Here is a 22,249-nt window from a genome sequence, read left to right as displayed (position 1 = left end):
CGTCTGAGGGAAAAATTATATGGGCTATTTGATTTCCTAATGACTCCTATTACTAACATTTTTCAACTTCGTCTCATTTATTTCTATTTTGAAATTTCATTGGGGTTCTACACGAAGGTACGTATATAGCTTTATGTTTGTCCTTAGACCGTATTTTGTTTTCAATGACATCCGTTTTTCTCCCAGAGATCACTCGCTAGTGGAGAAACTTCCTGGTATTCAGGTGAAAGATAAAAAAAAATTTCTGCTGAATCACCTCTGCTTGAATGACTTTACGGATATTACTTTAGATAGATTATCAGAGAGATTCATCCACGACTGGTTGGGTGGCGTGATTAAAAATTAGCGACAATAAAAAATGCGATATTTATAACTTCTGTATCCACGATATGTATACTTTTAGGGCTTTGTTCGCGGAAATTGTTATATTTCAGAGTGTCGGGAAGGATTAAAATTTCATTTCCCAGCAAAGTCTTTTTACACGCACTAAGGCATTCGAGGGTGCATGCTTCTCGAGATTTTGCGTGCAAAGTACGACTGTGGTTGTGGGAGAATTCTGTTGGGTCATTTGAACAATGTTACGATTTATGAGACAAATGTTATAGTTTCCTTTATATATAGTTATTATTTTGATTAACTGTCTCATTTTTGTTCAAACGGATTTTAATATGTTTGAAGGTTTATAGGATTTTCCTTTGATAAACACGCCTTGCCTTATTTTGCAGGATGTAAGATAATATTTTGTATACCCCTAGATGAATCTTACAATTACACTAGATACAGATCAATGTTTTTTATAACTATAGAGGTATCTGTAAACGCTCGCTTATCCGGACTTCTCATTAGGGAAGTTCGAACAACAGACGGTGAGTCCGTAAATACTGGTAATTAATTGTACTAAAGGAATAAATAAGATATTCTAATTTTTACGGCGCGTACAGTCGGGCTTAATCCACCACTACTCATAATAACTTATGTATTAAAAAAAAAACGAAAATCTGCTCTGATTACTTATACGGTCGTGTGTTTCATAGGAAAAATCCTTTTTAATTCAAAAAGATATTGGTATGAACCAACATCGCTTTTCCCCACTCTGCTAGAGTCGCTTATTGTGTGGAATTTGCTATGCTTTGAACACTTCGGCAGTTTTTTGACTAACCTTGACCGCTTGACTAGGTGACACAGTCACCGAGTTTGCTTGTTTGATTCTGAACGGGCTACTGTTTCTATTTCTTTTTGTAATAATTAGGATCCTTCTCTTTATTTACCATCGGCAACGTATTGTGTGTTTTTAGCATTATGTTGCTGGTTACGTATAAAGCAATGAATGACGAACTATTAGGAACTGAGCGATTACTAATTAAGACGAGTTATCTCTACTGCATTCAATCTTAACTGTTTGTACTTCATTCTTTGCTAAAATTTGAAATAGTGAGGGATCCTGGTCAGCGCATTTGGCCTGATGAAAGTTTTTTACAGACATGTTATTCCTTGCAATCCAGCCATATTTTTAAAGTTAAGTTGAGTCATTGAGGTTCGATATTTTATATAACTCAAAAACTCAAGGCTAAAACTGCGATCGGGACTTTGCAAAGGAGCATTTATTGTCATGACCCGAAATAGTGTTACCTCTAATTTATATAGATTTGTACGGGTGTTCCACTTGTTTTTGTGTGTTTTCTAATCACTACGGTGCTTAACGACCCTATCCATGCATCTGTATAAATACAGACGTCCACTGCGTAAACGCATATTCACTGTTTAATATGATTTGTTACGTAAGGGATTAATAATCACCAAAAATGATAAAGTTAACATAGTATATGATTATGATATTTCAGTAGAACTTCTGGAAACAGACACTCAAAGATAAAAACTCGCAGTAGCGAAATCTCAATGATATAGATAATTTCTGTAAAAAAGTAAGATTAAGAATGTCTCGTAACTTCAGCCACAGGAATAACGAAATTCGACCTGCAAAGGAAACACTCAAAGTTACTCCAAATGAATAAAAAATTGTACTTAGCTTGCTTTTGTGGGAAGTCACGGTGTTCCGATAACGACACACGGCCTTGGTCCTCCTTCTCTATTTAGCGGACGACCTGGTTTGGCTTCAGTTTCCCCCGTGCGCGTTGTTTCGATGGTTCGAGCCCTTGAAAATCCGATGCTGCAGACGCGTTCAGTTTGTTTCTTGCAGTGCCGGAAACGCTCACTAACGATGTTTTCTTGAATTATTCTAATGAGAGACGAAGCTTCCGTTGCCGTAGGAAAAGGACACGTCGGTTTTGTTTCTTGAAGTTATTCACTAACGATGATACTAAGTTGCTTGACGAATCTTGTTGTTTTCTGAAGTCGCTCACTAATGATGATACTATGTTGCTTGAAGAATCTGCTGCTTTCGTCGTCGTTGACTTCATGATTTATTATTCTGTTTTTTCTTCGTAGGACGTTGTAGAGTTCTTCTGGTCCGCTGGCCACCAATATTAAGGCTTGTGCCTTGTATGATAAGGCGCCCTATGAGGTAATGTTAGACTAGCGATAATCTATATGCTAAGTCGGTTGGTATTGCACTTCCATCTTCAATGGAGTGTCTGGGGTTTTGTAGATCACTTACGAAGTCGGTATTATCTTTACGACGATGTGTTAAACTCATGGTTCGGTGAGGTTCTTGTAGAAAACACAAGGTATAAAAATAGTATATTCTTCTGAAGTTTTACATGATGAAGATCAGGTATGATTGTACAAGTCTTCTAATAACGATAGCTTGATCGCTTCTGCCAATGATGATGGCTAATCCTATTCCTCTACATGATAAAGCTTAGGTAAAGAGGTACAGGTCTTCTAATGTCGATAGCTAACTCTGTTCTCCTCGTCTACCATCTCTGTTACAAGTTATGAAGGAACAGACAGTAGTTCGAACATATGAACATACATACAATGACATAGTTTCATACGAACACACAATCAAATGAGACACGCCAGAGATCACGTAGGCCGTTTGAATAATAGGTCGGGGTAGTTGTCTCAAGCAGGGAGCTTGGACTAATGTTTATAAACAATTGAATGACTACAGGTGACGGCATGTTATCTTAGCCTACATACTTATGGTATACGTCATCTTTAGCGTCTCTAGTCTGATCACATTCCTGCAAGCAATCTGGTTGACCTCTTTAGTTTTAGACTTTTATATATATGGACTAACATTCCATATTTTTATTATGTAAACACTTACACACTCACCACTATTGGAAAATGGTCACTGGTAAATCTATCATTTATAGTTCTCCAATTAAAGTCAATAAGACAGTCATCACTACATAGAGATAAATCAATTGCTGATAACGCGCCTGTTTGAACATGAAAATGCGTAGACTCCCCTGAGTTGAGGATCCCCACATTTGCATCTTCTATGATGGAACCTAAGCACCTTCCTCTTTGATTGGTGATGATGTCACCCCAAAGAGGACTTCTGCTATTCATATCTCCCAAAATAACAAAAGGGCGTGGTAACTGTTGAATAAGAGATTTAAATTCATTGATGGGGAAGGCTTCATTAGGTGGTAGATAAAGAGAGCATATTGTATATTTTCTTTGCAAATGGATCTGCACATCTATAACTTACAATGCTGATTGGATACTGATAGGATTTTGTGGGGTGTCATTTCGAACATACAAAGCGACACCACCATGGCTTCCAATATTCAAATTACCGGTGGAGTGATAGGATGTATACTCTCGTGGGCTGGGGCACATATTATTACCAATCATTGTCTCCTGCACCAAGGAGTTCGCCCCCTTGGCGTCTGTGACCACGAATGGCCAGACGTTACTGCACCCCAGGATGGAAATTTTTAGGGAATTTGTACCATAGAAGTGGATGGGGGTCCCGTTGGCCGGCACAAGGGCGGTTGTAGCGTCAGGGGTGCGGCTGTGGTCCTCTCCTGATGGCGGGAAGACTGACTGCATCGCCCTGGTGTTGACCAGCATCCTGTGGCTGGAGATTGCATCATAGACGAAGAAGCCTAAGGGATGTGACTTCGACGTGTTCGCTGCCATGGCAGGTGGTGGCCACCTTCGCTGTTTCAAGGCGAGGAATAGGAGCAAGGGTTTTCAGACCTGGCATATCTCCTGAACTTTTGGTGGTAAAAACACCAGGTTGTGTTGTCACTCACTGCTGCATGGGGCCCTTCCTCTGGTGCACCATGCTGACCTCCGATGTCTTAGGTTCCTCCGTCACTGGGCAGATGGCCGATGGCAGGGCAGCAGGTTTTGCAGCCCTGGCGACCTCAGTCAGCTTCTGGGCTTTCTCGACCAGGTCGCCCTCAGGTACGGTGTCAGCATCCGGAATCTGTCCACGAACATGCAGGGAAAGTTGTCGGAGAAATATCTCGCGAAAGAGGCTGATTTCCTTTCTCCATCTGTCTGCACCAATCTCTGAAAGTCAAAGGAAACCCATTATCGTGTCCCAGGCGTCCCTTGGGTTGATGACAAGGTTGAGGGTGCGGGCGGCTCTCACAGGGATGGGAAGGAATACATGATAATGAGCTTCTGCTTCAGCTCGTCAAGGGTGACTGAGCTGGCCTGTGAGTTCTCCCACAAGGATATGCGTTTGTAGACTTCCCACGGGAGAGCTGCTATGACATCGGCCTTGAGTACTTCATCCGCAAAACCGGCGATCCTGAACTGGCCCTCTGCTTCGTATAACAAAGAGGATGGGTCTTCCATGGAGAAAGGGGGTAACACGATGGCTTGGGCAGCAGCCGTGCGCGAGGGTGTGGCGGAGACCGAGGGGCTCGGGGTAGTTAATGAGAAACTGTCTCCTTCAGCAGAGCCTAGCATTGTCAACACTCACTCAAATCGGTCGACGGGAGTCACGAATGACAGGCCTAACTGTTCATGAAAATGCCAAAACACACCTGGGGAAGATGTGCCGTAATCAGTGCGTTAATGGCGTTCGTGTTGTCCTTGGAGACGAGTTTTCAGAGACCTAGACTGACCACCGTAATAAGTCGCTAAAAGTCTCTGAAGGTGAGCGGCTGTATGGGTCTGCTAATGGGTGAGCCAATACCGATGTGTCACCATCCAATCTGGGAGGTCACCAGTTGTGAGGTCTAAACAAAGAGGCAGGTAAAGCAGTACTAACATTATTACAAGTAAAGGGAAGTTTATAATTATAGTGTGAGGACGGATACGTAGTGCCCAACCGTGTGAGAGAGAAAACAGGGTCGGCGAAAGCTGATTTGTGTTTTCTTGGAGACAAACATTTACAGATAATAAAAGCTACAAACACGGGATACATCGGTGGAAAGGCCGGAGAATGCTCAAAGGATTAATGCCGCTTGATGATAATATACAATATATACAGGAAAAAGCGTTGTCCTTACAATACTTCCATCAACAAGTCAATAGAAGGAAGGCGACAGGGGTACACTTGAACTAGCCACAGGGAGAGCAATAGACAAATCGTCCAGTCAAGAAGAAAAACCCTCCCAAGAAGGAAGAGTTGACACTGTGATGTTCCTTCTTCTTGTAAAACACACTCTACTGCGACTTAGGCCAGGAACAACATTCCATACAGGGATTAGTAATAATACAATCATTCGCTCGGCACCTACTACAGGTCATATGAGGCTCTGTAACTGTAGATGCCAAGAACCTTGAGCACGGGAATCCCTGAAAGCCTGGGGAAATGCATTGACAAGGCTGTGAAGACTCGAAGGGATCCATATTAAACAGAAACACTTACACAACAAACACACTGAAAAAAGAAAGGAAACATGGGTACAACAACTGGCTTGGAAGGAGAGCAAAAGCGATAGCTTCAACTCTCCAAGGAAATAAAGAAAATACTGAACGTGTCATGGAGTGCAATGCGCAGTCTCTATTGTTAAGACCTCAGGTTTGTTCCGCATATGAACAACTCTTCAATTACTTGCAGATGGAGTTCACCATTCTGAAAGAAGAATTATGCTTTCATGCTGAGTTGGTCTGCAATATGTTTTGTGTTTTCTCCCTTGAAAAAACTGTGACAAAGGACATGTTGAATTGGTGGAGCAGACTATGACTATCTTGTCTCTGATTAGGTGTTGTGCTTGCATATGGCCTTCCAATTTGGCAAAAGCTCTACCTTGTTTGTATGTATTAGATATCCTAAACAGTCCAACTCCATAATACTTTGATGTTCTCCAAAAGGGCTTCCCAACACAACTCTGAAGTGACTGAGAACAATGTGAGGCCTGGATCTCCTCACCATCAAAGAGAACATACAAGATCTTAAGAAATTATGATTGAAATAGAGTCCTGAAAACAAGGCCTGACCCAAGAGTTCTTGAGGTATAAATGAACCGGTTATTCTTAGATGGAGCTTTTAAATTAACTGCTTTAAGGAGACCCAGTGACTCAAAAGACGTAGCCACTTCTTGGCTCTAGACTTTTATGGGTCAGGGTACTCTCAACAGAGATGAATAATGTCTACCTGAAATGCCCAAAGGCAAAGAGTTGATCTTTTACAGATAAACAGCTGACTCTTGGAATGGAGATACAGAGATCTGTCAATATTGATTAGAAAGCCCAGCATCAAAGCTAGATGTAGTAGGCAATCTTTGCCCTAAGACTTTCTGAAGTGAGTTGGTGAGAACTTACCAGTTGTGCAAGTTTAGAAGTTTGACACTTAGCAAAAGGTTCTCTTAACCATTCATATCATTATCTATCAAAATGTCACCGCACGAGGCACTGTACGGTACCCCAGCTTGGACACCTTTCCTTGTATTTACGCCTACAACCCATTTATCAAATCCCCTACGGGATGTTATGGAAGCAAGTGTAAGTCAATATAATATACTTCGTAAGAATTTTAGAAGAATCACAAATCATAATGAAAAGAAATCATAAAATCGCTAAGCCAACTAAAACATATACAGTAGACGACCAAGTCTACATACAAGTATATGTACGCAAGGGATTGAACTACAAATTAACACCTAAGTTTGAAGGCCCGTTTAGCATTTTAGAAATATTAACGGCCAACAGATTTAAAGTTCAAAACTTATCCCAACCCACTGATGTGAGAATGATACCGTTGGCTCATGTTCGCAGTTAAGAAAGGGGTAGAAAGAGAGAAATTTATGTATGCCTATAGTATATGAAACATAACTAATAAAAAGTATCTATGAAACTTGCATGATAAAAATATGTATATATAATATTTGTATGAAAACATTGTTTCTGTTTTGTATAAAAGTAGATAATCTAAACATGAGTAATTACATATATTTCACTAATTGTAGGTTTCCAACATGAAGCTCATATTGCTCGGAGTGGTACTGTTCGTTCAGACATTCTTGTCATGTGGGAAGAGTGCTAAAACAAAAAATATACATTTTACACATGGCTCTATAATTGAAAGAACAGAGGACATTTTCATTACAACAAGCAATATAGTTCTAGAAGTTGATTTGCGAGCGATTTTCCTGCCTGAAGATGATGTCATTAACCTAAAAAGCGACTTGTTGCGGTTTGCCGAATCATTGAATCAGTTACATCGTCATTTTCCTTTTAATCCAGAGATTTCGCTAGCGCAAACTCTAAGTGTTGCAGAAATGTTATCATTCGACTTGCAAAACAAAACTGCTGAAGCAGAATGTCTGGCTCGTGATCTGCTTATGTGGACTGTGCGGCACAGTAGCCTAGAAAGACGTAACCCGTTTATATTTGTTGCGTTCAACATCTTCGGGTCTGTTGCAAGTTTAGGTTTAGGAATTTCAAATCATCTTAAAATTAATGATCAGAATAAGAGAATTGAATATTTGCAACATGAAAACGAATTAGTTTTTTTCGAACTTCGTAAACAACTATCATCAATTAATCAACTTATGACTTTGGTGAACGAACATTCTAGTAATATCAATCAGATGATGGAGGTGCAACACTTGCTGGCAACATTAGCGTATTAGTGTTCTAAGGTAGACCATTTCCATACAAAAATTTCATATTTTATTGAAAAATCAAAAGACTATGTGGAAGCTATCACGCTAGCCACATCTTCTGCCTATTAAAGATTTAACATTAACTTTAGAGAACGGACGAGAGAAACTGGGTTATGTTCCTTTGTCAGACGCCTATAAGATAGAATTTTATTATAGCTTAATATCAGTAAGTGTTGAGAATTACAGGATCATGATTACCATTCCTTTTGATTCTTCTGATGCCTGGCAATCTTACAAAATTGCACCGTTCCCAACTTTCATGACGAATAACTCATTACCAGTAATATCTAATCTGACGGGACACGTATTGATTTCCCCTAATAAGGAAACATTTACGGTCATCAGAGACCTCGATAGGTTCACTCACTGTTCAGATGCCATGGGCAATAGAGTTTGTACAGCTGACTCCTTTGAATTCCACCATATATCAAGGGATTCATGCGAGTTAGGTCTAGTGCTAAACGGCTCTCTCTCCCATACACGCGAGAGATGTCTGAAACAACTTTACCCTTTTGACGAGTATAAGTTCGCTTACAGGCTGAACAACGGATCGTGGATACAATACAATAGGGAAGGATTTCACGTTGCATGCCCGGACGGATCAACGGCCTCTTCACGGATGTTCGTCGCAGCGGACGGCTGCATTGGAACAACCAACTACACGGTCCGTGGAGTTAGCACCATCATACGAGAACAAGCTTACTTTGTGAATTTTTTGTGGTCGAGTACTATCATCCCAGCTTTACCCCTTCTATACAATGCGAAAGTGGCCCATCAACTATCAAAACTGGCTAGTATGGCCCACACTTCAAGGACTTACCATGTCGATGAGGATCTACGGTTCTACACACTGCTGGCTGCGACATGCGTGTTGGTGGTGGTTTTAGTCATCGCTAACATCTTTGCTTGGCGTAGGTTGAGGCGAACACAGGTGGATTATCAACAGAACGTCGTACCCCGCCCAGACAATTTTCCTGTTGCCCTTAAGGCGTTTGACTTTAGAGCCACTTGAAATTGGCCATTTCATTTGACTCGGAGGAAAGTTGTTTGGAATTGCGTTTTGTGTGAAAAGCGGTTTGAATGCTGGCTAAATGTGTAACAGGAAACTCCGAGACATTGCATTCCATATGTAAAGTATGAGAAGCTTAATTATCATTTATCATTCAATATATCTGGTAGCGCACCTAATAAAATCAATTGAAGTTCCACGTACCAATATGTCTGTGCGTGTACGCACCAGGAATCTATATGATGTGCACACTTATCAGAATGTTTGAATCCTTATTAATCAGGTAGCAACTACAGTAGTACCTCGAGATACGAAATTAATCCGTTCCGAGGCGGCCTTCGTATAATGAGTTTTTCGTATCTTGGAACACATTTTACATGTAAAATGGCTAATCCGTTCCAAGCCCTCCAAAAACACCCCATTAAATTTCATAATAAAGCTAAATTGACCTATAAACAATGAAATACTACAACAATTTGGACCATTCAATACCTAAATTAAGAATAAAAATCCAAACCTGTAAATAAAGTGTATATTAGTGTACAAGAAATATTATTACTGTAACGTAAAATGTTGAAGCTTACCTTTCAAGTGAGGCTATCTCCGAAAGTGGCGGCAGAGGAGGAGGAGGAGGAGGACAAACGGCAGATACGTACACTTAACTTTACGAAACACATAAAAAAATGTCAAAAAACAAACTAAACTTTACAAAACACATTAACAAAACTGTAACATTTAACTTTACAAAAAACTTAAAATAAAATTTTTGTCTTTATTTTTTATTTTTACATTTAGTTTTACTTTTTTATAGTTTACGTAATTTCAATTTCTTCACCACCGAATGGATGCCAGTCCGTTTACGGAATTTTTCAAACCACCCATGAGAAGCCTTGAACTCTGGGGTTGCCGTTGATGTCCCCTCTCCGCCGTCGTCTTTGGCTTGGGCAATCAAATTGCCGAAAATAGCGCTGGCCTTCTGGCAGATTGCCGTCTCGGTTATCGTATCGCCATCGATTTCTTTGTCCTCGATCCATACAAGAAGCAGCCTTTCCATTTCATTATGCACATGGCTCCTTTTGTTGGACAAAATAGTGACACCCTTGGAAGGTGTAGCTGCTTTGATGGCTTCTTTCTGCTTAAGGATGGTGCCTATCGTCGACGGATTTCGGCCGTATTCCTTAGCGATCACACTCAACCGCAAGCCAGCTTCATACTTTTTTTAATATCTCCATTTTTGTCTCCATAGAAAGCATTCTCTTCTTTCTGTGAACTTCAGCAACTTTCTTGGGACCCATGACTCTATGTACTGTACGTAATTAAGTTACGTTCTCACAACACGATAAAGTAGTACAACACGATAATATGTACGTACTGCAACGAAATCACTAACGAATTTACGTTACTAAACGAAATCGTTGGAGCGAATGAATGCCGATTGCGTACGGTAAAGTTTCGGGTGCGAAATGGCTGAGGTAAAGCACGCCAACACGTAGTACGTATGTACAGAAGATGCATGATGGGAGGGATGCTGTCCAATTAAAGAGAAGGATTCATGGCTTGGCTAACATCAGGAACCAATGGGAGAGCAGGAGGATGGTGGCGAGTCTACTATAACTAAGAAGACGGCGTGCAGCGCGAGTTTCAAAATTGTTATGGGGCGAATCTCGGACTTTCAGAAACCTTTCGTATCTTGAAAACTTTTCGTATGTAAAATTTTTCGTCTTTGCTTTCGTAACTTGGATTTTTCGTAAGTTGAGCCTTTCGTATCTCAAGGTACTACTGTATTCTTAAATAGTTACCTATTATCTTACTTGAATCATTTTATACATTATATGCTAATCAGGTAGCACCTATTCTTAATCAGTTACCTTTTATCACATTTTTGGTACCATTTAACCATATATGCTTTTTAGAATGTAATTCTTATGTCATGCAATCAGCAGCAGTACGTCAATACTTTCTGTTGAATATGTATTCTCATGACTAACAGTATATAACTATCATTATGTATGACATGTTATCTTTAATATTAGCATGTTATCATATGCATTTATCTTATACATGAATCTGTATCTTCCATGCATTATTCTTTTACTTATGAGTATTTCTATATATCTTATATTTTTTCTATATATAATCAGTTGAAAATCATTCCTTAACCACTTGCTGGTAACTATAACTAACTATATATTCATATTAATTTCTCTATCACACTACTATGAGTCATATACAAATTAGGCTTTAATGTTCAGTGTTAGGTTTGTAGCTGACCGAGCATTTAATGTAATGATCACATTTAATAGACATATATATTCCATATATGTAAATAAGCCCATGACCCAAGGGGTCACTGACGAGACAAGGAGTGCGATAAGAATTAATAAACAGGACGCAAGCTAGACGCTGCCGCTTTGTGTCTGCGATGCCCTGGTTTGCATTTGCCTGTGTAATCAAAAGCATTGTCTTGTAAAACAGGTCACAGTGCCTTCGTCTCAGAACATAGTGACCTATAACCCGCAGGGACAACACGTGACTTCCTAGTCACATGTTCATCTGTCTGTATGTTATGTTTGCTGTGCTAAGCTTTGCTCTACTATCTTTTGTAAAGACTTTGAAACTTAGATCTCTACTTCCACTCATCGAGACAAGTTCTCTGAAATCACTTCTTCCTCTACCCAAGAGATGTAGTTTCAAAATATATGTTAAGTTTGACAACTATGAGTTTGAAGTCTTCACCTCTATACTCAAAGAGATACTAACGAAACTTAGAACATCTCTCTGCACCTATGTCACTCCGACGAGAATGGGAAGTAGACAAACAGATACTTGTGTATAACATCGCAGGGTATAACATCCCACGGGATGCCTTTCTATACATAGGCGTATCCCATATATATGTAAGTACAGTATATCTTATATACCATGTACACTAATACAGTTTACTTATAGGTACTATGTAGTACATATTAGTAGTACGTATTAACCCTTAAACGCCGAAGCGGTATTTTAAAAATCGTCTCCCGTATGCCGGCGGAAACAATTTAGTATGCAACCATCAGAAATGAAAAAAATATCATTATCATATATAAGTATTGGGATATATGACAGCACAAAAAAAAATGTCATATATAATTGTATACAAATCGCGCTGTGAGCAAAACGGTGAAAGCTAGAGTTAATTTTTTCGTTGTATTGTACACTAAATTGCCATCATTTTGGTAGAGTTAAAGTTGACTGAAGGACAAATTTTTTCTATTTATCGTTATTTATATGAAAATGTTTCAAAACTGATAAAAGCTACAACCATAGGTTGTTTTTTGTTGTATTCTACACGAAATTGCACACACTTTCATATATAAAACTTTATGTAACGGCTAATTTAAAATGGTGCAAACATTATGACAATCGGACAAAAAAATTTATGATTTTTTCGGAAATTACTGCGCGGACGTAAGGAAAAAGTTTATTTCATAAATTCACCATAAATCGAAATATTGTGCTAGAGACTTCCAATTTGTTGCAAAATAAAGGTAAATATTTGAATATTACTAGAATGAAATAGTTTTAGCTTACAATTGCGTTTTTTGACCATTTCGGTCGAGTCAAAGTTGACCGAAGGTTGAAATTTTGCCACTTATCGTTTCGTTATGTATATGAAAATATTTCAAAACTGATAAAAGCTACAACCATGGGTTGGTTTTTATTGTATTCTACATGAAATTGCACACATTTTCATATATAAAACTTTATGTAACGGCTAATTGAAAATGGTGCAAACATTACGACAATCAGACAAAAAAATGTGATTTTTTTCGGAAGAGCTACCACGCGGACGTAAGAAAAATGTTTTTTTCCCATAAATTCACCATAAATCGAAATATTGTACTAGAGGCTTCCAATTTGTTGCCCAATAAAGGTAAATGATTAAATATTACTAGAATGTAAGTGTTTTAGGTTACAATTCTATTTTTTTACCATTTCGGTCGAGTTAAAGTTGACCGAAGGTTGATATTTTGGCACTTATCGTTATTTATATGAAAATATTTCAAAACTTTTTTTGTTGTATTCTACATGAAATTGCCACATTTCCATATATAAAACATTATGTAACCGCTAATCTAAAATGGTGCAAACATTACGACAATCGGACGAAAAAATTTATGATTTTTTCGGAAGTGTTATCGCGTGGGCGTAAGGAAAAAGTTATTTCATAAATTCACCATAAATTGAATATTGTGCTAGAGACTTCCAATTTGTTGCAAAATAAAGGTAAATGACTGAATATTACTAGAATATAAGAGTTTTAAGCTTACAATTGCGTTTTTTGACAATTTCGGTCAAGTCAAAGTTGACCTAAGGTTGAAATTTTGGCACTTATCGTTACTTATATGAAAATATTTCAAAACTAATAAAAGCTACAACCATGAGTTTTTTTGTTGTTGTATTCTACATGAAGTCGCACATATTTTCATATATAATACTCCGTGTAACGGCTAATATAAAATAGTGCAAAAATTATGTCAAAGTGACGAAATAATTTCTGAGATGTCGCGCTGATGCTTTTTAGTGCGAGAAAGAAATTCGCGCTTGCGCGCCTGGGTAACGATTGTAAACAAAACAACGCCTTGATCCGTGAGCTCCCAGCATCCCCCAAGGCACGTGATTCAAAAGTTTTCGCCTAGTAGGCCTATAACTATTTTTCCGCAAATTTTAAAAAAAACTTTTTTTCGTCGACGTACCCTACGTCCAATCGGCACCCAACAGACAATTTTCGTCAACGTTTAATACGTCCAATCGGTGTTAAAGGGTTAAGTTAGGTATTGAATGGTCCAAATTGTTGTATTTCATTGTTTATTGGTCAACCGACAGACAATTTTCGTCGACGTTTAATACGTCCAATAGGTGTTAAAGGGTTAAGTTAGGTATTGAATGGTTCAAATTGTTGTATTTCATTGTTTATTGGTCAATTTAGTTTTATCATAAAATTTAATGGGGTGTTTTTGAGGGCTTGGAACGAATTAGGCAATTTACATGTAAAATGCGGTTCAAGATATGAAAAGCTCAGGTTACGAAGGCCGCCTCAGAACGGATTAATTTCGTATCCTCAGGTACATACTGACTTTATTGTACAGAGACAGCTGTATATAAGAAGGCTGTGAGAACAGAGACATAGCGTCCGTCACGTACACATACAAGAGGGATGGAGCCCCTACTGAAATTGTGCTTTCTCGCACCTATAAATATACGTATAACAGCGTGGAGAATAATTTTTTCATGATATATCGGCAGAAAAGGATATACAGAAAAGAAGGCCGGACACTTTGGTTAAAATGTCGTCCTTACAAATACTCCCCCCACCCCGCAAGACAATGATTAGGTAATAATCGTTGGCTGATGATCAGCAGTACCTTGCTGGGGGCTGGAGGAGTCTGCAGGTGCGGGATGCCATCTGTTGGGGGACATCTTTGGGCTCCTTGTTTCTGGCAAGTCAGACAGCAGGATGCCGCCCCTGATGGTGGATGTGGGGATTAGACTGCTGTCCTTGGGCGACCTCGGTGACGTCTGGGGGCGCTGGCGAGCTCTGGCGGGGTTTCGTTCCGAGGCAGGGTCCTGCAGGAGTTTTCTGCGATGTCTTCATCTGGAATGAAAGCAGGCTTCAGCCGGTCTATTGAGACCCAGTCCTCGCGCCCGTTGATCGAGACAAGGATTCCCTTCTCCGCTCGGCAGATGACTCTATTCGGACCTCAATAAGGTCTCGTTAGGGGCGGGCAAGTGGCGTCGTTCCTTATGAAGATGTAATCGCAGGAGTCCAGGGCTCTTGGTTGAAACTGCTTCCTTCTGTTGGAGAAAGTCTCCTGGCAGGGGATGAATTTCTGGGCAGCTGCACGGAGTCTTGACAGGGGGACGAAGTCGTCGTTGTCAGCTGGTAAAAATTCTCCTGGCACTGTTAAAGTCTCCCCGTAGACCTTCTCCGCCACTGAGGGGTCGTCGTTAGCTCTTGGGGAGGTGAGGAGGCCAAGGAGGACCCATGGTAATTGTGCCTTCCATTTGGGGCCTGTGCAGCGTGCCATCAGAGAAGCCTTGAGGGAGCTGTGTTTTCCCTCCACCATGCCGTTGGCTGCGGGGTTGTAAACCGTGGTGGTGTGTTGTTTTGTCCCCATCAGGCGTGCCAGGGCAGTCCAAGGTTCCAAGGTGAAGGCGGTTCCTCAGTCAGTCATGATGTCATCTGGCACTCCGAAGCAGCTGATCCAACTGGATAGGAGGGCTTCGGTGCCTTCCTGTCTTGCTGCTTTGGCACGCCCATTTCTGGGAGTCCTTCTTGATGCCATGCCACATGAACTTATCTGTCATGAATCTGGTTGTCATGCGGGGCGACTGGTGTGAGAGGCCATGTGTACCACGTTGAATACCAACTTTCGCTGGGAGGCTGGGATCAGGGGCATGGGTGGCTAGTGCTGGTGTCGCAGAGGAGCGTTGCCTTGGAAGGACCGAAGGGAATGTCTTCCCACTGGAGGGCGGTGATGGCGGTGTGGTAGGCTGGTACTTTGGGGTCAGCAGTTTGCTCTCGTGCTAGGTCCTCGTAGTCCACGCTGAGGTGCAGGGACTTTATTTCGATCCTCGAGAGGGCGTCAGCTACAGGGTTCCTCCCACAAGGGATGTACTTGATGGAGCACCCAAACTCAGACATGGCCGCGAGGTGTTGTTGCTGTATTGCGGACCAAGCATCTCCTACCTTGACAAAGGCATGGACCAGTGGCTAGTGGTCTGTCCTTATGGTGAATGGAATGCCTTCCAGGAGGTACTTAAGTGGCAGATGGATTGGTAGACAGCAAGGAGCTTGCGGTCGAAGCTGTTGTAGAGGATCTTGGCAGGTTTCAGTTTCCTGCTGAAGAAAGCTAGCGGCGTAGGGACCCCATTGACCAGCTGTTCCAGGTCAGCGCCGCATATGATGTTGCTCGCATCGGTCGTGAGCGTCAGGGGCACATCAGGGTCCTGGAGCCAGGGTTGTGGCTCTGCTGAGGGACGACTTGGTGCAGTTAAAAAGTCAGTATCTTTGGCTTACCCTTCAGGAACTCGGTCAAAGGGCATATGGTGCGGGCGATGTCTGGAATGAACTCTTGGAGGGCCTTCACTGTTAATGGTGTTGGGAACTTCTCCACTGCAGTTACCTTCAATGCCATGGAACATACTCCTGCTGGGGTGATCTCGTAGCCGAGGAAATCCACCTTTTCCATGCCGAAGGTGCATTTATCAAACCGGACAACGAGCCCGTTCTCCTGCAGGTGCTTGAGGATGGCCTGGACGTGGTGCAGGTGCTGCTCTGGCAATCTGGAATATATAAGAATATCGTCCACATAGCAGATAAAGAAGGGAAAGTCACTGAGGATGCCCTCCATAAGGCCCTGCAAAGTGGCTCCAGCATTCTGCAGGCTGAAGGTGGAGAAGGCGAACACAAAGGACCAGAAGGGTCTAATGGTTGCCATCTTCGGGACGTCATCAGGATGGACGGGAACCTGGAAGTAAGATTTAAAAAGTAAATTTTGGAAAAAATCTTCGCTTCGTGGAGGGCCCCGGTGAGGTCCTGCATGTTTGGCAGGGGGTAGTTATCGAGCGTGGTGACGAGGTTGAGGTGGCAGTTGTCGCAGCAGGGCCTCCATATACAGTCTACCTTCTTCACCATGTGGAAGGGGAACGCCGATGGGCTCTCGGCCTTCTTGCAGATACCCATCTGCTCCATCTCCGCGAATGTGTTCTTGGCTTCCTGGAGGAGCTTCGGTGGGAGGTGGCGGAACTTTACATGCATCTGGGGGCCATTGGTGTCAATGTGATGGTACACATCGCGCTTGGGCGCGGCCCCTGCCACCTGGCAGAGCTCGGGTTGGAAGATGTCCGTGAACTCTTGTAGGAGGGAGGTGTACTTGTGGGTAGAGACTGAGCAGATAGTGGGCGCCCTGGGGCCTGTGGTGAGTGGGCGAGAGAGGCAGGTTTCTGTGTCCAGGAGGTGTTGGTGGGCTACGTCGACTAGGAGCCCATGGTGAGCCAGGAAGTCTGCCCCAAGGAGAGGGATTCTTACGTCGGCAATGATCACAAAGGGCCAGGTGTAGGTCTGACCCAGAAATGCGATAGTCTGGGTCATGGTGCCATAGAAGCAGATAGGGGTCCCATTGGTGGCTACGAGGGCGGCCGAGGCATCGGGGGTGCGGCTGTGGTCCTCTGCCGACGTAGGGAACACCGATTGCATGGCACCAGTGTCGACCAACATCTTGTGGTTGGAGATCATGTCCATGACATAAAAACCTCTAGGGCAAGACTTAGCTATTGGCGCTGCCAGGGGGGTGGCGTTGGGCGCCACCTCCTTTGTTTTTTGAAGGCATGAAGGAACAGGGGAGCTCGCATTTCCTTGCCTTACTCCCGAACTTCTGGTGGAAGTAGCACCAGCCAGTGTCCTGGCGGGGGTGCAGGGCTCTCCTCCTCTGGAAGGCTGCATCAATCCCAGCCTCCTGCTGCTGCAGGCTGTTGGCTGACGGTGGGGAGGTGAGTTTCACGGCCCTGGGGGCGGTGTACAGGCTATAAGCCTGCTTCACCATGACCAGGTCATCCACGTCGAGGATCTGGCTGTATCCCTAAGGGGTGAGTTGGCAGAGAAAGAGCTGTTTCAGGGGGCTTTTTCTTGTCTTAACTAACAATATAGGTAGTTCTAAACATTATTAGAGGGGTTTTAAACATTCTCGGATTGTAGCTATTTCTGGGGGCGACTGGTACACATCCCCCATGAATACAGGGGGTCCACTGTAGTGGCGTGGTGGTATAGCCATGGACCGCCTACTACTTCATTGGGAACTGCAGTAAAGAACAATTCTGATGGCTAGACCACATAAGGATTCATCTAAAGTGTTCAAGTTTAATCCCACTAAAGAAAATCCAGCATTATACAAAAAATTAAAATTAAGTAAAAAATATCCACTTCCAAAGTACATGAATACATTCTACTAACCTTATGTGCTTCCTCTGGATACCACATTGGATCCTTAAATTCATTATCATTGCACTTATAACACATTTGTCCATATATTGTGTAGCCAATTCTCCCACAATGTTCTACATCAGAAAACTGGAAGTAAAATGCAATTAGGCCATTCATGCTTGTCCAACCATCACCACACACCTGTAAATGGGTAAAATTTAATAAAACCTTTTTTTTTCTTTACATTGCAATGCCTGAAAGCTTCACATGTGCTTCCAACAACAATAGCATCTTCATCTAAAACAATTCTGCATGTGGTATATTCAACTGGTCTAATAGTTTGTGAAATTATTTACTGGTGCTTTGATTTTTTCAGTTAAAATGACAAATTTTTTTAATCAATTTGTATTTTTCATAGCTAACAAACACGAGAGCTTAACAATAGGATATTTCCAAGTGCTAGCTGGTAAACAGTTAAAAACAATTAAAGATTGTAAGCAAGGAATCTGTGAAATCTGGCAACTCCTGCATGTTGTTAGCTATGAAAAATACAAATTGATTAAAAAAATTTGTCATTTGTTCATGTGTGGAACAAACCTTTGGTCTTAACAATAGGAAGGACTTATACTTGGTAGGAGGTAAAAGTATCCAAAACTGGCTGGGAGTTAAGCTACCGACCACCCCTCTTAGAAGAATGAGTTCTAGAAAAGGTAGTCTCATGCCCATGAGAAGATAGATAAAAAGAAATCTAACCACTCAACTGTCTGGGTTGAAGTACAAATATATATGAGCAGATTCATTGCAACCAGGGAACCAAAGAAAATTCTGACTGTTCACGTAACAAATCATATACTCACAGGGGTTTGTTACCACTCCTCACTCCCCCTAGCTGCAGGAAGGAGTATTTTGGTACTGAATAGAGGGTTTGGTACTTCAAAGTTTAAAAGACACAGCAACTTTCAGTATGGCTACCCTACTCACCTGTATCAGACCAGTTCAGCATAATATGATATGTCGATTCCGTAGGAAGAAGAAAGGAAAAAAAAAGAGAAAGAAAAGAGACAAGCCAACACACTCATTCTCTCTACCACACAATCATCATGGGTAAGATACAAAATACCCTACTGGGGGTAATGGATGAATTACACAACTTGTTGGGCAGCCACCACAGGACCCAAGGAAAACATGTCTAAAGATCTGTGAGCAACATCTTTCAGGTTAAAGGAAGTGAACGTGGACTGGCATAACCAGGAACCAGCGCTCAAAATTCTATGAACAGCAAAATTTTTCTTAAATGCCAGAGAAGAACTGTGCTCTAGTCCTCACAGACTCAGCGACAGAACCATCAGGCAAGAATAAGCCTGCTTAATGCCTCATGTATCCGGAATGAAATAGTGTTCTTGAAAACCTCTTTTTCTAGAATGACCAGTGCTGACAAAAAGTCTATGACATCTAGGTCTTAGGTGAAGAGTCCTTTTAAAGTAGTATCTCAGGGCTTTGGCAGGAAGTAAGAGCTCCTGTGGGTCATTGTCCACATAGTCATTCAATGAGAGAGAGAGAGAGAGAGAGAGAGAGAGAGAGAGAGAGAGAGGGGCCAATTTGTCGTCATGTACCGAGGGATTTTGGGTCTTGGCCCCGAATTCCAAGACAAACTTGAAGGTCACCGACCCCCAACCCCTGGTATGTTTCACCCCCAACCCCCTGGTATGTTTCACATCATAACTTAGGCCATGAAGCTCCCCCAGTCTCTTTGAAGAAGCCAAGGCCAACCAGAAAACTGTCTTTAGCGTCAGATCTCTATCAGATGAACGACGCACGGGTTCGAATGGAGCTCGAGTGAGGCTTCTCAGGACAAGCGAAACATCCCATGCAGGAGGTTTGAGTTCCCTTAGAGAATAGGTTTGTTCAAAACCCCTGAACAAGGAAATCTCCCAAGATGAAGAGATCTATATGCCTGAAAACCAAACCTAGTGCTGCTCTGTAACCCCTAACAGCAGAAAGAGAGAGTCCTTTCTCATCCCTGAGGAAGATAAAAAAAAATCTGCTATACACTGAACAGAGGCTTGAGTGGAGAGAAACCCTGTCGACAACACCAATCACAGTAGACCGCACTTTTCCCCTGGTAAACTGCCTAAGAGGATTTTCTGAGGTAACTGAACATATGTCCTGCTGCCTCCTTAGAAAATCCTCTCACTCAAAGGAGATACTAGATAGTTTCCATCCATGAAGACACACAGATTCTACTGACTGGTGAAATCTTTCGACATGAGGTTGACAAAAAAGTTGTCGCCATGGAGGAATCTCTCTTGGAACCTCTGCCAAAAGAGACAGAAGGTCCAGGAACCACTCTGCTTGAGGCCACATAGGAGCCACCAAGGTCATCCTGAGATTTTGAGAACTCATTATGTACCCTGTTCAGAACTTGACGGATCAGGCAAAACGGAGGGAAGGAGTAATCCTCGAGGTTATCCCAAAGGTGTTGGAGGGCATCCTCTGCTAGAGCAAGAGGATCTGGGACCACTGAATAGTAAACCTCCAGTTTTCTGTTGAATCAAGTTGAGAAGAGGTCTAGCATAGGCCTCCCCCAAAACCTGAAAAAGCCTGTCCGCCACGACCTGATGCAGAGACCACTCCATGCCCAGGATTTAGTTCTGACGACTCAGTCTGTTGGCTACCACATTCCTCTTGCCCTCGATGTACCTGGCAGAGAGCTCTACTCAGTTGTCGATTGCCCACTGGTGTACTTCTACTGTCAAGGAATGCAGGAGACGAGACACCAGACCCCGTTTGTTCACTTAAGGCACCACCGTGGTGTTGTCGGACATCACAACAACCGAATTACCTTCTACTTTCTCCCAAAACTCCTTCAGTCCCATGAAAGCTCCCTTCAGCTCCAAAATGTTGAGTAGAGGGTTGTCTTCCGCACTCCAAATGCCTGATGTAAGGTCTCCCAGATGAACTCCCCAACCAAAGATGGAGGCATCTGAAAACAGAAGGAAGTCTGGAGGGGGAAAACATACAGGGATTCCCACCAAGATATTCTGGTTGTCCAACCACTAGCGAAGGTCTTGCCTCACTTCCTCGGACAGAAGGACTCTCTGTAGGGAAATATCTCTTGCCGTGGACCAGAAGTCTTTCAGTCTTCATTGCACAGACCAATGATGGTATTTGCAGGCTCCAGGGAGAAACTGCTTCAGGACACAAAGCGTCTTCATTTTTGTCAGGAGCTAGGCATAATGATCAACTTAAAAAAATTGAATTGGTTCCCAGTCAGAAAGCTTTTTACCTAGATAAAATCCCCAGGAGGACCTGCCACTGGTGTGCTGTCTGCTTGGGTTGTGACAAGAACTTCTGTGCTGCTAACTGCAACCTGTCCAACCTCTGGTCCGACAGACACAGTTGATACTGCTGTATCTATAACCATAACTAGGTAAAAAGCTTTCTGACTGGGAACCAATTCAATTTTTTTAAGTTGATCATTATGCCTAGCTCCTGACAAAAATGAAGACGCTCTGTGTCCTGAAGCAGTTTCTCCCTGGAGCCTGCAAATACCAGCCAGTCCTTGAGGTACCTTAACAGGCAAATTCCTTGAGCATAAGCCCATTTCAATATGAGGGCAAAGACCCTTGTGACCCCTGAGGGGATGTGGTCAACCCAAAGCACAGGACCTTGAACTTAATGATCTGCTCTCCCAGAGTGAATAGAAGAAACTTTCTGGACAAAGGGTGAATAGAGATCTGGAAGTAAACATCCTTTAAGACTATCAACAGCAAGTTGTTGTTGTCCTTTATCGCTACCAACACTGTTCAGGGGTCTCCATCTTGCACCAAAGCGTTCACACGTTGTAGGATGGCGTGACCCGAGAAGGGGAGCTCAAAAAAAGTTCTAGAGTCCTGTTTAGCACCCAGCAAGGTCTCTATACCCGTTGGAGTGATAGAAGATTGAGCTTCCGCCCTACCCTCAAGATGGTTAAGCTCACAAACAAGATCAACAACTCCTGTGAATGAGTACATACACTCTTTGTTATCTCTCTCTTCCTGCTCCAGCACAGGCGACCGATGACGTGAAGAAGACGGTTTGGCAATATCCTCCTCTTTTTGTAAAACTGTTGATGAAGCTTCCCAAGGAAGCTCAACATTCTGGACATTATTGGTTGGCATGTAAGGTCTAAAACCGGTAGAGACTGAGACCAAAGGTTCTCGAAACTCATCTTGCAGCGACACTTATACATGATCCCGACTCGAACAGCATACTGGCTCATGATCATGTAAAGTATCATGCACACAAGAC

The 22,249-nt window shown here is 42.2% G+C and overlaps 2 protein-coding genes across 2 annotated transcripts in view; one reads left to right on the top strand and one right to left on the bottom strand.

Annotated features, from left to right (window-relative positions):
- The window catches only part of LOC135217703 (26S proteasome non-ATPase regulatory subunit 12-like), a 431,722-nt gene that overhangs the window by 161,909 nt on the left and 247,564 nt on the right, over positions 1–22,249 (top strand). The gene's annotated exons all lie outside the window — the stretch shown is intronic.
- LOC135217684 (uncharacterized) overlaps positions 1–22,249 on the bottom strand; it is a 214,439-nt gene that overhangs the window by 41,498 nt on the left and 150,692 nt on the right. The window contains exon 4 of the mRNA XM_064253654.1: positions 17,990–18,160. Coding sequence (XP_064109724.1) covers positions 17,990–18,160 — 171 coding nt within the window. The remainder of the gene's footprint in view (positions 1–17,989; positions 18,161–22,249) is intronic.

The sequence above is a fragment of the Macrobrachium nipponense genome, chromosome 19 (assembly GCF_015104395.2).
Source record: "Macrobrachium nipponense isolate FS-2020 chromosome 19, ASM1510439v2, whole genome shotgun sequence".
Classification (NCBI taxonomy): domain Eukaryota; kingdom Metazoa; phylum Arthropoda; class Malacostraca; order Decapoda; family Palaemonidae; genus Macrobrachium; species Macrobrachium nipponense.
The sequence above is the reverse complement of the archived record's forward strand: the minus strand, read 5'-3'. Positions and strand labels throughout refer to the sequence as shown.